Source organism: Solanum dulcamara, chromosome 12 (genome assembly GCF_947179165.1).
Source record: "Solanum dulcamara chromosome 12, daSolDulc1.2, whole genome shotgun sequence".
NCBI lineage: Eukaryota > Viridiplantae > Streptophyta > Magnoliopsida > Solanales > Solanaceae > Solanum > Solanum dulcamara.
In genome coordinates this window covers 301,751-316,271 of record NC_077248.1, presented here as the reverse complement: position 1 = coordinate 316,271, position 14,521 = coordinate 301,751, and the positions used below count along the sequence as shown (strand labels likewise).

The 14,521-nt window shown below is 35.4% G+C and overlaps 3 protein-coding genes and 1 pseudogene across 3 annotated transcripts; 2 read left to right on the top strand and 2 right to left on the bottom strand.

Annotated features, from left to right (window-relative positions):
• Positions 1-26: 26 nt before the first annotated feature.
• Positions 27-3,303, top strand: LOC129877238 (phosphoglycerate mutase-like protein 4). The gene is made up of 2 exons (XM_055952727.1): positions 27-975; positions 1,686-3,303. Exon 1 carries the CDS (start codon positions 221-223, stop codon positions 944-946), a length of 726 nt encoding a protein of 241 aa, XP_055808702.1. The 5' UTR covers positions 27-220; the 3' UTR covers positions 947-975; positions 1,686-3,303.
• On the top strand, positions 1,483-1,591 carry LOC129877977 (U6 spliceosomal RNA; annotated as a pseudogene).
• A 394-nt stretch (positions 3,304-3,697) lies between the features above and the next one.
• Positions 3,698-9,843, bottom strand: LOC129877236 (uncharacterized). Its single transcript, XM_055952726.1, has 2 exons — positions 9,528-9,843; positions 3,698-6,216 (listed from the first exon to the last, which is right to left on the bottom strand). The coding sequence occupies exons 1-2, from the start codon at positions 9,532-9,534 to the stop codon at positions 4,124-4,126; spliced, it is 2,100 nt and encodes a 699-aa protein (XP_055808701.1). The 5' UTR covers positions 9,535-9,843; the 3' UTR covers positions 3,698-4,123.
• A 924-nt stretch (positions 9,844-10,767) lies between these two features.
• LOC129877239 (calmodulin) lies at positions 10,768-13,221 on the bottom strand. The gene is made up of 2 exons (XM_055952728.1): positions 13,014-13,221; positions 10,768-11,456 (listed from the first exon to the last, which is right to left on the bottom strand). The coding sequence occupies exons 1-2, from the start codon at positions 13,087-13,089 to the stop codon at positions 11,083-11,085; spliced, it is 450 nt and encodes a 149-aa protein (XP_055808703.1). The 5' UTR covers positions 13,090-13,221; the 3' UTR covers positions 10,768-11,082.
• Between the last annotated feature and the right edge of the window lie 1,300 nt (positions 13,222-14,521).

The window sequence follows — 14,521 nt, the reverse complement described above, 5'->3', positions numbered from 1 at the left end:
TTTTTGGAGTTTTGGGGGGGGGGGGTGTAAAATGTAAACGTGTTTTTATTATTATTTTTCATTTCGTTATGGGGAATCACTAAAGCTTGACATTCATCTGCTTCTCCGCCACTCTCAGAGCAGCGATTTTTGTTGCTGAAAATTGTTACGAATTTGCAAGCATAATCTGATAATAGCAGCCTTGAGATTCAATTCGATCCCTCCTCTTCTTTACATTTCCATGGCTGATTCTATTTCTAGGGTTCCTGAGTGTGGTGAAGATGCGAAATCTGTAAATGTGAGTCCTAATTTCACTGAGATTATTGTAATCCGTCATGGCGAGACGGAATGGAACGCTGATGGCAGAATTCAGGGACATTTAGATGTCGAATTAAACGACATCGGAAGACAGCAAGCTATGGCGGTGGCAGCCCGGCTCTCCAAGGAGCCAAGGATCTCTGCCATATATTCATCTGACTTGAAACGAGCCCATGAGACAGCAGAGATAATAGCAAGGAGTTGTGGGGATCTAGAGGTCATTAAAGATCCAGACCTTCGAGAGAGACATCTCGGAGATCTTCAAGGTATTTCGCTCCGTGAAGCAGCCAAAACCCAACCTATGGCTTATAAGGCTTTTCTCTCTGACCGAAATGATCAAGTAATTCCAGGTGGTGGAGAAAGTTTAGATCAACTTTATCAACGCTCTACTTCTTGTTTACAGAGGATTGCAAAGAAACACACAGGAAAACGAATAGTTGTGGTATCTCATGGAGGTACAGTCAGAGCATTTCACAGGCATGCCTCCCCACATAGGAGGTCTAAATGTAAGATCTGGAATACATCTGTTGGTATACTTCACTTGTCTCATAAGGATGAATGGACCGTTCAACTCTGGGCCGATGTAAGTCATCTCAACAAGACGGAATTTCTCGACTCAGGATTTGGTGGGGACAAAACTTCCGGTTAATTTTGGCATGCCACTCTCAAAGCAAAGAGGTACTTTACATTGTTTGCCATGAATGGAAATATTGAATTATTTTTGTCACCCTGTTTATGCTTTAATAACTTGTTAATGCAGCAAGGTTAGTAGAACATAAATTTTTCTTGAACATATATTCTTGGAACAAGTGTTTAAACGATGATTTTTGTATATGTTGTCATCCAACATATTTGAGAGTATGGAATGAGAATTGTGCTTGAATAATGCTATAGTATTTTGTAAAATGTTACTGCAAAGTATGTTGAGTTTGTATATATCGAGATAGAGTAATAAGCTTAATGATTCATGATAAGTCGACAGATTGCGTAGACATTAGTAAATGAATCTGATGAGCATAAGATATAAGTTTCTATGAGCAAATTAATATAGTATGTTTTCTATATGAAATTAATATTTGAGTAAATGAATTTGTACTGTAACTAACTACTATGGTATGTAATATGTAATTGAGTTTTGTCTTTATAAATATTTTTGCACGGAGTATGATTCCAAATGAACTTGTTTTAGTTGTGTCATGAACTATATCTGGTAAATTTGGAACGATACAGAAAAGATTAGCATGACTCATGCACAAGAATGATCCACACAGTACTATAATTGAGAAATGAAGTACCTAAGCGGCTACATATAAATTGTTTCTAATTTTTCATGTATGTATTTTACATATATAGGAGAAATATATATGAGTATATATTATCTCTTGCAGGAAATGAGGGCCATGATTGTTCATTGGAATGTGAGAAGTCTGGGATTTTCGTGGTTTTGAGCAACTGAATTTGAATTCAAAATTCATCAAGTAACAAAATTAGCAATTTGGCAAACTGAACATGCAACAATAAAGAAATGAAGAACATATAGTTAGCATTACCTCTAGATTCTTATGTCTTTAGATTGTATTTTCTTTCATATCATTCTAACATCCTGTCTATAGCGTGACTCGGGTGTGAATTCATGGTCGAACATGCCACTTGTTTGACATATACATTTGGTTAAGAAATAAAATTACGCTTTTTGCTATCAATAGTTAGATGACAAGCATTTGATCCTAACATATTGTTCATGGTCAAGTATTGGATTCTCAAAAGCAAATATATATAAGATCCGAACAGAAGAAAAAACAAGCAAGCTATTCATTGCTTAAGGTGACACCAGAGATCTGAGGCGATTTCAAACTATTTGAACTTTATGGGTTCAAATTTGGAATTCTATGTGACGCCCATGATGAAGGGCGGGCCAATGAGAGGACATGTCAAAGACAAGGACTAACATACTTCTATGTTGACAAATTTTTGAAGAAGGAACATACATGACACCTTAAGAAATTCTCACCTTAGAACGAGAGAGAAAACTGAAGATCTTTATATGGCATAGCACAAGTTCACCTGGTATACGTGCTATTGGAGTCACATTATTGTCCCTAACAAAATGAAGAGAAAATCCAAAAAGGTGGTCCCTTAAAACAAGGGTATGGTTAAGATTTCTCATCTAAAAATAGAATTCAGTCTCTTTTTATATTCATCTACTCCAAAATCATCAAGTTATTTTATTTAGACAACCAAAAAAAAAGGGTTCAAACCCTATAAATAGGACTTGTTTTGTAACATAATTAACACAAGTTAGCTCAAATGGCATACAAGTTAACAGCCCTTTTCCTAGTTACACTTTTCCTCATTTCCACAACAGCTCCATTAACCCATGGAGTTCTCATCAATGGCCAAAATGTTATTGGTCTAAGGATACACGGGCTTTTAGTTTGTTCAGCAACTGGAAATCCACCAGGCGCAGGAATTGGAGAAGTTAATGTTAAAATCTCATGTAATGGTGGTACAACAAGCCTTGTCCAAGTTTTAACTGATGCTAATGGTTTCTTTCAAACTGTTCTTACTGCATTGGATGGAATTTTGTTTGATCAAAATTCAACACCATGTGAAGTGATAGTTGACACTCCAATTGCTAATTGTGGAGTTGAGTTCCCAAAAGGAACATTAAGGGCACCAGTTAGTCTTGTTGGTAACCTTATTCAAACTTTGCTTGGCCTTATTGCTGACACTACTTGTGGACCATTTCACTACATTCCAATGTAATAATTTGCCTCTTTCAAACTCTTCTCCTTATTATAGTCAAGAAAAAATATTCGCCTAATATGTAATGGCGTATGTGTCTTGTTGTACTTTTTATGTATCGAATAATGGTCTGTACGTCTAGCGCCTTTTGAATAGGGTGCCTCCTGAGGAGTACGGTTATTAGAGCTAAGCTTCTATTTTGTAATATTAAGGACGTGAGTTTGACGTTTCAAATTAAACAAGGAGAAGATTAATGTTCTATTCATGTTTTCTTTTACGTTTTATATGTCATCATGGAAGTGATGGAACAAATTGAGATGAAAGCAAATAAGGTAATTTTAAGATAATATTTTTTCTAATTATGAAATGGTTTGAGATTTCAGATAAAATTGAATAGAAAACGGAAAGAATGATCATGAAACAAAGTTAAAAGTACAGTGATTTGTGGTTTGAAAAAAAAAAGGTCTAACGATTTTATCGCAATTAAACCAAATTATTGCATAGAGAGTGAAGTATAGATGGTTTCTAGCTGGTATTTGAATGCATCGAGTGCTGCTAAACGAACAACGAACAAGTCGTGCAAACATATCTACAGGTAAATCACCGTACGAAGAAATTACTCGGTAAGCAAAATAATTCAACTACAACAGGAATATTCATGAAGCACAGAAATTGATATTCCATGTACAGATGTAGGAATAATATACTAAACAGTGTCCTACTCCTAAAAGTCTGTAAACAATCACACATCTTACTCTGGGCAATTTTAACAAGTTCCTGTTTTTACAACAAATAATCACATTGGACAGAAGAAAAAAAAAACCTCTGTAACTGTTCACAAATGCAAAAGCTTGATAGCAAATAAGCAGCACATGCTCCAGGGACCATTAACGGTTAAACTTCAAGTTTCACAAAGATGCAGGAAGCACAGGTTGATTTACTGTTCAAGTTGGTAAACGCCTACGCGAATTGCTTGCCCAGTATTAAGGACCTACTTATTGAAGGGCTCCATCTTCCTATACTCCTGGAGATCCTGAAAGTATTCGTGCTGCAAGGCTTCCATAACTGAAAACAAAATCTCTTAACTCGAGGTTTCAATCTGCTTTCCATGATCTTCCTCAGGAATATGTCTCTTTAACCTAGTGAGCCAGATATCAAAATTCATAGGATACGGTGTTCCACAGAGGCTGTCAACATAATCTGCGAATGCTTTCAAGACAGTAGAAATATCTCCTAGCTTCTGTTGGATCAACCTTTTTGACCAAGAGGTTTCCCTCCACTGCAGCGCCCCTTCAACCGAATCCAAATTGGGCATGTGACTGCCTGAGGAGAAGTAAAGCATGTACACCAGACTCTCTGCATCAGAGGCTGAGCAGAGTTTCCCTTCTTGAAGGGCATAGGTAGAGGAGAAATGTAAATTCATTGCAGGACGATCCCTCTCTTCTAAAATGGCATGTCCCCAACCAATGAGAACAAAATAAGGCTGCCTCACACCAGAATTAACAAAAATAACATTCTCAGGTCTGATATCGCTGTGCCGAATGCCAGCTGAGGCAGCAGCAGAAAGGGCAGATAAGCAGTCATGGCAACATCTAATAGCCTCATCAGTACCAAATTGGCCAAGTCTCACCATATCAGCAACTGTTCTGCCCACTGGACTAGTCACTAAAACTGGAGTTCCACACCATTGACGATCACAGTTACCACCCGAGATTGGGGTCCTGCATTGGCCAGGGTGAATTATCCGGCCAGATGCATTCAATTGAGGTAGATACTTGCTAGACAACTCCTTTTGTTTCATAACACCCAATACCTTTGTCTGCCTCTGAACTTGATACCACAGCTTCATATCTTCCCACGCTGGTTCCAGCAGAGAAGGATGTGAACCAACATACAAAAATGAAGTCGTACCAGGATCTTCGACAGAAGATGCAATATAATACGGAATTTCTCCATCTGTTAGGACTTCATCTATCTGATAATCCTTCTTCCAGTTTGAATCTTCTATCAGCACAATAGAACCGACTTCCAGTTTCATGGGCTTGTCAGGTTCTAACCTGAAGGATTCCTCATGTACTTCAACAATTTCAGGTGAAGCACTATGCTGCTGGTGGCGAAACAAACCATTTCCATTCACCCAGCTATCCCCCAATTGTCTTTCAATTCTTCTTGCCTGAAGCCGAGCACCGTGGTCAGCAGCCAAATCTTCAATTGAATTCTTTGACATTCCAGCATATTGTGTGATTGAGTGGAAGGTCGCATAAAGTGCCTGTAAAGCCCCGATATCCCCCCAATTAGCATTTCCAAGCTTGTTCCAGATCCTATCAATGGGAGAAATGGTAATTAAAGCATTATTCTTTATCCATTCAGCAGCACAACCATATACATCATTCAAATCCATTTCCAACTTGCTTATATCTCCTTCAACTTTCAGGACTCCACCATATTGAGTGTCAACTAAAAGAACAAAAACTGAGTTCAAACTGAGAGGAATATTGGATCTGCTAATGCTTCTCGCAACCAATACTCTTAGAGCAAAGAATAAAGCTTCACCTAAAATTGAGAGACAAGGTTTACAGTCATTCTCTACTGTAGCAAGGTTTCCAATATCAGACCTTAGAATAGCAAGTTCCAGAATATCATCCCACTTCCCTTGTGGATGCCTTGGGTTCTTTAGCATTACAGCTGTGGCACAAAGACCTCCCAGCCTCCCTTTCGAAATGGCTTTCTCAGCCTGATAGAATCTCAGGTTTGAATTATAGACACAAGAAACATAGAAAGGCAAAGTTTCATCCTGACCCCAAAATGCCTCCCACAAACCTTTCACACTTGCATGTAAAAAATCTTCCAGAGCAAGATAAGCAGTTGCTTCCGCAGCACCAGAAGTCGAGGCATAAATAGCACTAGGCATACGAATCAGCTGCTGAAAAGGAACTCCTCCCAAAGCATAATCGAACTTCTGAAGATCTATCAACTCAAAAGGGACATCAAACGAGGGTTCATTACGAGTTGAATTTTCTATTGTTTCTTCATACCACGTTTTAAGGTTTTCGGTCAGGCTTTCACTATCTACAAACCTATGGAGAAACTCTTTCCGATCGTGAACCTTTCCACCTGAAGATATACTGGATTTTTTTGCACCAGACTCCACAGATTCCCGGTCTGGAGATACACCTGTAGTGCCAGATAAAGGAGATTATGAAATCATTAGATATGTTCCAGGAATTGCTGCACCAAGAACATAAAATGAAAGTTCAAAGTCTACAAAAGAAAAAGCAAGCTCCTCAAGGAGTAATCAATGAATTCTGCATGTCAAAGAGAACAAATTAGGGGGATATTGTACCATAGAGGAGAGAATCCATGGACTACAAGAATTTTTAAGGCCATGGCCATGCATGCAACTAACACTAGTAGCATCTAAATCAGAACATCAATGGACTAGTGGTTCCTGGGACACATTATCGTTATTAGTTTCTTCATCAACTAAAATAGATGCTTCAAACTCAGCAACCCTTTTATGATTCCTGCAAGAAACATACTAACTATTTTCAAAGCCACTTTGTTATTGCTGCAGCCACTAATACCTGTATTTTATCTACTATTCTGCCAACTCGGTTAGAATGGGCCTCCAAAAGGAGATTGGGCTAATTCTAAACCAACATCCAGTTCAGAACTAAGAAAGAATAGATCCCACTCAAGTGCGCACTTCTCTATTTTCACAAATCCGCATACAGGTCTAGTTTCTGCTTTTGAAAAAGAAAATGATGGTCTGTTTATATGGGTCTAAGGGAGTTGGTAGTCTAACATCCTTGTTTATAACTATATTCATGTTGTTCATTACATGTATGGTTCCCTGATCAATTTGAAGATTTGTAGTCCATCTCAGACGACTTAATTCATATCCATGAAAGAAAAAAGCTTACCCTTCCGAATTTTGCACCCATAATAATATATATATGCATTGCAAATTACATCAGAACAACTGCATATGATAAATGATATACACCTTTGCACCAATTTGCATTAGGTACAAAAGAGAAAATTAGCTCCATTACATAAGACGTTCCAATCATAAGTTCAGGGAGCAAACAAAATCCAAAGAACTGATCAATATTATTTATAAAAGACAAATTTCTCCAGAAAAAAGACTGAGTACACATTAGCTTTCAGAAGAGAGTGACTTGAAGTTGAAGCTCCATCAAAACATTAGCAATTTCTTTCTGTCGAAACACCAAAAACTACTTGCAGGGATCATTTATCAGATACCTTTGTACAAATTCTTTCAATACTATAGCTAAGAAGAGTGAAAAACTACAAAATTCAGATAGTTTCCACAAAAGGTATTAGTCAAACCAGATGCATTTTGCTGAGGTGTATCAGTCAAAATTTTACCTTAACAACACTAACATACAAATGCTGGTTCATCAACTTTATGAGGAGTGTAAGTAAGAAAGTCATTATACGACATGCAAAACTGTCATCAAAATGTTAATAAAAAGAAAATCATTATAAAACAAGCATAAGAGTTATTAAAATGTTAAAGTTATTCTCTTAAGTCATCTATGTCCTAAAATTTGGCAACCAAACAACCATACAACTTAAGAACGTCTAGGAGAATATTTAATTTGATGCTCACAATGCAACAATTCTTCTTTTCCCCAAAACAGATACTTCTAAAAATCGATATCCATGTCCTCAAAATTAAACATAATTTATTGTACCTCAAAATTTAGTTAATCAAAATCCAGGCATCAGAAGTTAGGTTAAAGGGTAGCATTGGAGATTCATGATGCAGCCTCTTACTGTCAACTAATCAACCAAGTAAATAGCAATCATTAATACATTACTATGAATGTTACTCAGTAATTTTCACTTTTAACTGAATTTAACAACAGCTATCATGACCTAAGAATCCAAGGTTTCTTTTGGTAATAAAGATACTAATAATATTACTCCTGCCGACTCAAAGTTTCAATTTATGTAACAATAGTTTTATTGACATGGATTTTTGAGTTAGAAAGGAAGACTTTTGGATCTTGTGGTCATAAAAATGACATAACATTTTGAAACTTGTGTCTAAACACACCATAACAATTATGTGACTATAAAAGCTTCTCAATAAGGGTAAAATGAATAGTTTATGATTATATATTTTCAAATATAGAAATGTGTCATTCTTTTTGGAGCAGATTAATAAGGAAATAGTATCTTCCAAGTTCCAAGAGTACATAGTACCCATTAAGTCTTCTACAGAATCCAAGATTCACTCTTAGAAAAAGGGAAAAAAGGTTCACTGCTTATGTATGCATAAGTGCAATTGATCTTTAGCTAAGAGGCTGAGATAGGTATATTTATTGGACAAATGGAGGAACATGGATAAGTACAAGATAAGTCAGCTTACGTGCATCTCATGACCCATGGGCTCTATCCTTAAAAGAGCGCCACTAATTTCATCAAATTATATTATTATTTTTGTCAATTCATTTGTCCATATTATTGTTGTTTGAATTATAGTTATTATGTTGAATTGCATATTTATACCCCTTTTTACTCGGCCTGGGTTTTGTTTTGTAAAGCCCCAACAGATTCGGCATTTTCCCCCGCTTTTCACCTTTGATAACACTGATTCAGTAAGAACTTTCTCTCTTCTTCTCTATCACATTTACAGTTACTGCTGCTTTCTGATGTGATTAGGCAAAGAAGGGAGGAGAAATATATTTAAAGAAAGCTTAAAACTTCTAGTTCTCCAACATTTAAACATTACTACTTTAAGACTTTTTTTCCATTTACTCACCGTTAAAAGACAGATAAATAAATCAGCCATATTTTCCATTTATAGATGCTAAGAATTTGTATGGAAAACTCGCCCGTTATCGTTTTGATTTTTGTTGTTTTTTGTTGTTTCGATTGGTATTTGAATGAAGAAATAAAGTTTCTCCTTTTCATTACTTTCTCTTCCCAGTATGAAACATTTACAAGACCAATTCTTCCAGCAAATCAAAATAAATAGGAAACAAATATACAAAGACAACAAATCATCCAGGTGTTTGTTAAACACAGAGCGGCCAAACTCCAAAGACTAAATTCCAAATAGAACTGCAAGAATATTTGCTCTTTCTCGTTAATTTTCCTTCCATCTCCTTTTATCACCAAAAAAAAGAATTTTTTACCCTCCAATTTGAAAAAAGAGCCTAAATTTAAGTTAACAAAGCAAAAAACTACAAACTTAGAACATAAAAGACTGGAACTTTCAGCCATAGATCATAAGCAAATTTTGCTTACCAAACCATCACTAAAAATCAAAGAATTGACCAACCCATTAACCAAAAAAAATTCAGGAAAACCCCAATTCGAAAATCAACTATTAATCCCTCAACCACTATGAGCTAAATTCAGTAAAATCGAGAAAATGAAAGTCAAAAGTCAAGGAGTGGCCCAAATCTCTAGGGTTTTACAGAGAAAATAAAGGAGAAATAGATTTATACCTTCCATTACGGAGGAAACTTCGAAATAGAACTGAAATTGGCTTCAGATCCTCAGCTTATTGCTCGGAAAATACCAAGTCTCCGATGAACTCTCCCATTTTCCAACTTTCTCTCTCTAAGCAAAAACACACTCTCTCTCTCTTATTGCCTCGGTATCGTCAGACCATAATATAAAATTCAATTAAGCGTATTTCATTTTATTATTTCTAGGTAATAAAATTCTTTTTGTTTATATTTATTTCAACATTTTTTTTTCTTGTAAGAAGTGAGAATGATTATGGGAAGCCAGCAGGGGTGAATTTTTGGTATCATTTCAGTTTGTGAGATTTCAAAAAATTTGACTAATAATGACTTGTCTTTGGACCATATGTGTCCTTTAGTGAAGCTTCAACCTTTTTGTCTTCTACACGTAAAAAAAAAAAAAAAATTAGTTTTTTTTTTTGAAGAAAAATATCGACTTTCAAACAAAAATTATAAAGAAAATTCCAAATAAACTTTTTAAGTTTGTAAATCATTAGAAATAAATCTTCTTGAGTTAGAACCTTAGCCTATTTTTCACCCCTTGTATTATCTTTTTTTTGTTATGAATATGCAAAATTAAATTAGTTTTGTATATATCGTCATTGGAGTAGTAATAATTTTTTTTGTTATGAATATGCAAAATGTCATTGGAGTAGTAATAATGCTATAAATATGCTAAATCTTGATCTTTCTAGAACGACGACAAAGATCGGCATACATGAATTGGAATAGATGTATTTATGTTCAGAAGCACTTCAATCAATCTAAAATATTCAAATCAATAAATACAAAACAGTACGTTACTTTTACATGCCTACACATTGACCACTAAAACCATGTTAGATGAGATGTATTCTTGCTTCAATTATCAACATGATCACTCTCATAAGTTTAGTGTGTATCTTATTCCCAACAAGTAGGGACTCCATTCATGACAGACAACAGCCCCTAACAATCACCACTTCTCAGTGAAAATTTCTGCAGTAAGGATTTTTCCAGACAGAGATAGAGCTGCACATAAAGTCAGCCAAGACAAATCTCCCAAATACACACCAATGATCGCAAAAACCACAACCTTAACATAAATATCAAAACTAATGCACAAAGCAATTGAAAATTTGTAAGCTGCATGGATAACAAAGTAAATGACAGCTAGAGACTTGCATTTCCAGCATCAATAAAGTTTGCATTTATTTCACAAATGCAAGATAAAAGAAGCTATTAGAACAGCATTCATCAATAAATAAATAAAAAAGTTACAGTCTCCGTAGACTTAGTTCAACAAAGCCCTAAATATGAACCAGAGAACTTTATCAGCCGAGGTACAAGACTAGATAAGACATTACAGACAACCGAATAAGAGGAAGAAAGTGATTCAACCACCAAACGATAGAGCATTACATTCATCCAAAGGTACAACCTATCAGGATAAATTTGTAAAAAGAAACCATTATCCCAAAGCTGACCCTGTCTGATGAATGTTTGGTCTTTTTTTCACAGTTTTAAAAAACAAAGCAACTTTAGAAGAGGGAAATCACTTGGCCATCATGACCTTAACAAACTCATCATAGTTAATTTGTCCATCACCATCAACATCGGCCTCCCTGATCATTTCATCAACTTCTTCATCAGTAAGCTTCTCACCAAGGTTAGTCATCACATGACGGAGCTCAGCAGCAGAGATGAACCCATTCTGATCCTTGTCAAACACTCTGAATGCTTCCTTCAGCTCCTCCTCTGAGTCTGTATCCTTCATCTTCCTGGCCATGAGGTTCAAAAACTCTGGGAAGTCAATGGTTCCATTACCATCAGCATCCACTTCATTTATCATGTCCTGGAGCTCAGCTTCAGTTGGGTTCTGTCCCAACGACCTCATCACAGTCCCAAGCTCCTTAGTTGTAATGCAACCTATTCAAAACATCACTATCAGCATAGACCTGAAGGATCAAACAACCTATGCTTCTGACTGCATTTTTTTTTCAGTGCATACTTGCAAAAGAAACCAAATGTGAAGTTAACCATATCAGATAACTCAGATGGTAACATCCACGTGGGGGTGTGGTGTAGGGTGGGGGTGGGACTAACAGAGTCAGTGTTCCTTCCTAGGGACTATGTATTATGCCAAAATCTAGGACACATCTCATATGCTATCTCACAAAGTCGACAGTAAACAGTGATAAATATTTATATCAAAATACACAAAGAAGTGCTATAAAAGGTATTCCAAACAAAATGCATTAATCTTTTAAGATATTAGCATCTTTCGGCTACACATCCAAAACAAGAACCCAAAATGTTGCACATGCAAAGTCAGTTCTGAAGTGGTAACTGATTAAAAAAAAGACGGTCAATACATGCAACAGTTGGAACTCCAAAAAATACACCATCATGTAAAATACAAACTATAGTTCTTCCTCAAACCAATATATTCTTCAAACCGTCACTTTATTCCCAGCATCCCTTGAAAATTATAGTAAATAAAATAGAAACATAAAACAGCATATATTTGTTCATTTTGGGTAAACGACATAATAAAACAATATGTTTTATATTTCTTTATAAAAGTTAAAGTTCGTCAAAATCAGATTAGACCATTATTTGCAGCATCTTATTTCTGACAGATAATTTTTTTTGATAACCATGGGTGTCCAGACCAGCTTTGGCCACACCTCAATTAATACCACAAGATACCTATCACCTACCACACCAGACACCAACAATAGATATCAAGTAACTCTGTCCGCCAAGGCTAGGGCAGACAAAAAAGATCACCTAAGAGCTCATGGTTCTCAACCCACGCCATTCACCACTAGCCCACAGTGTGGATGGATTTCGCTTAATTAAAGTAAAAAGACACAAGTACCATTTTAAATGCTTGTAAACTACTCCTAATACAGAATCTGCAAGAGATCTACTCATACACGGCTACAATAAAGACAGACAACCTATAACTACCATTTAAAGCAAGTTGATATTATTAGCTATAAAGACAGAAACTTTGGCCCATATCCGACACAAGTAATGAAATAATAACATAAATACAAGGTCAAAGATTCACCATTTTTTTATAAATAAGGCCCAAGATTGAACATCAAAAATCCTTATTTTCATGTTTCAACTAATAATCCTCTGATTTGCATTTTTCAACATTTAAAAAAAAAAAACGTCTCCAATATTTCTACACTAATAAATTATGGCACTCGAAATTCAACACTTCAAATCAATTAACAAGCGTGTATCTTCCATTTTCTCTAATCGGTTGCTTTCACAAGGGAAATATCATTCCTACATACCAAATCAATCAACTTTTACACATTTCACATTCACCAAATCGACAAAATCAGCATTTTGTTTCAACTCTAATCGTTCGATCAAATCTAAAATCCAAACGGAGACTAAACATAAAGTGAATAAAACCAGATCTCGAAAATAAAATAAAAGAGTTATGAAAGAATAGAATGTAACCATCTCCGTCCTTGTCGAATAGACTGAAAGCCTCCTTGAACTCAGAGATCTGATCATCGGTGAGCTGATCTGCCATTTCTACACAGAAAGAGAAGGAGAAGAAGTTTGTGGAATTGAGAGAAGACAGAAAAAAGATGAGTTTTTTGAGCTTCTCGCCTCTTCGATTTCAGGGAAAAGAGAAGAAATGGCGTCTTTATAATCAAAACAGAAGACTTTTCAATGGGCCAATTAAATCTAAATATAAATAACCTGTAAATTTAGCCGCCTTTCCCGCTTTACCCTTCCCTTATTCTAAAAAAAAATTAAAAAATACTACTACCTCCCAATTTTATTTTACTGACTCAAAAAAAATAATTTATTTTTTGTGATAGATACATAATAGTAACGAAATTATGATTGTTAAACTGATTTAGGTAATAGTTAAGAAAACAAACAAAAATATCTATTGTGTTCTTAGAGATTGACAACATATTTCATTTTTAATAGTGATAGCTGAACTAATCAGATGGCCGCCCCAAATCTAATGTCATTTAATAGTAAGTCTTTTTCCTCTAAATGTGGATAATTTTTTAAAATTTTTTACTAGGTGTTTTTAAAAAATCATTTAAAATGTAAAATGGTCTGACTTTTGTGACGGCCTATTGTCTATTACCAAAACTGTGCTTGCTTAATTTATTTATTTGTTGTACTAGTAAAGGTGGGATTAGATTTGTTCCTTTTTCTTCCATTAGGAAAAACGCGGTTTTGTACGCGGTTTTGCATTGACGCTTTCGCCCTTGGTTGAATCTATTCATCATATTTTATTAATATGTAACACAAATATGATTTTTACAGTTACATAATGATACAGGACAGGCTTAGTGGAATCATTAATGTTTGTATGTTGCATGTGTTTGCTCTGTCTTTTGATTCAAATAATGACTACTATATCAATATTAATACTATAGATAGATTATTGCTATTAATTAAATATCAGAAAATACAGATTTAAATATGTATAGGTAGTTATGTGCATGCGTGCGACCGTATGGTGTTGGGTGGGTTGCATGTGTCTCTGTTTGCTGGTTCAGAATATGACAGCTACTTTTATAACAATGATACATGTAGCTGATGCCTTTTTGGGTGGCAGATCCAAAATTTAAACGTCAAGTGTAACATATAAGGTTCTTTGCAATAAACTCATTCTACTTATAAAATAATATGTTCAAGAAGCGAATACCTGTTGAAATTTTACATATGTATTTATGTTTTGTGTTGAAAATATGGTAAATTTTAGCTGTCAATAGACAATCAGTTATTGCCACTAAAGGTGCTGCTGGTGTAGACAGTGTCAAGCAACAGTTCACTAGCAGCTTTTTGGTGCTGAAAATACAGATTTAGGCTCTGGGAGCAAGAGATCAAAATAGAGTTTCAGTTCCAGTGAAAACATTTCACTTCAAGATACACAGTGGCAAGTGAAGTGCAAGTACTCGAGCAACAACAATTTACCTAGTGTAATCCCACAAGTG

What these genes read in the sequence shown, in the direction of transcription:
- LOC129877238 (XM_055952727.1), top strand. Translation starts at nt 221, where the DNA reads ATGGCTGATTCTATTTCTAGGGTTCCTGAGTGTGGTGAAGATGCGAAA.
- LOC129877239 (XM_055952728.1), bottom strand. Translation starts at nt 13,089, where the DNA reads ATGGCAGATCAGCTCACCGATGATCAGATCTCTGAGTTCAAGGAGGCT. An exon ending in ATTCGACAAGGACGGAGATG is followed by an intron (nt 11,457 to 13,013) that starts GTTACATTCTAT and finishes TGTTTTGAATAG; the next exon opens with GTTGCATTACAACTAAGGAG.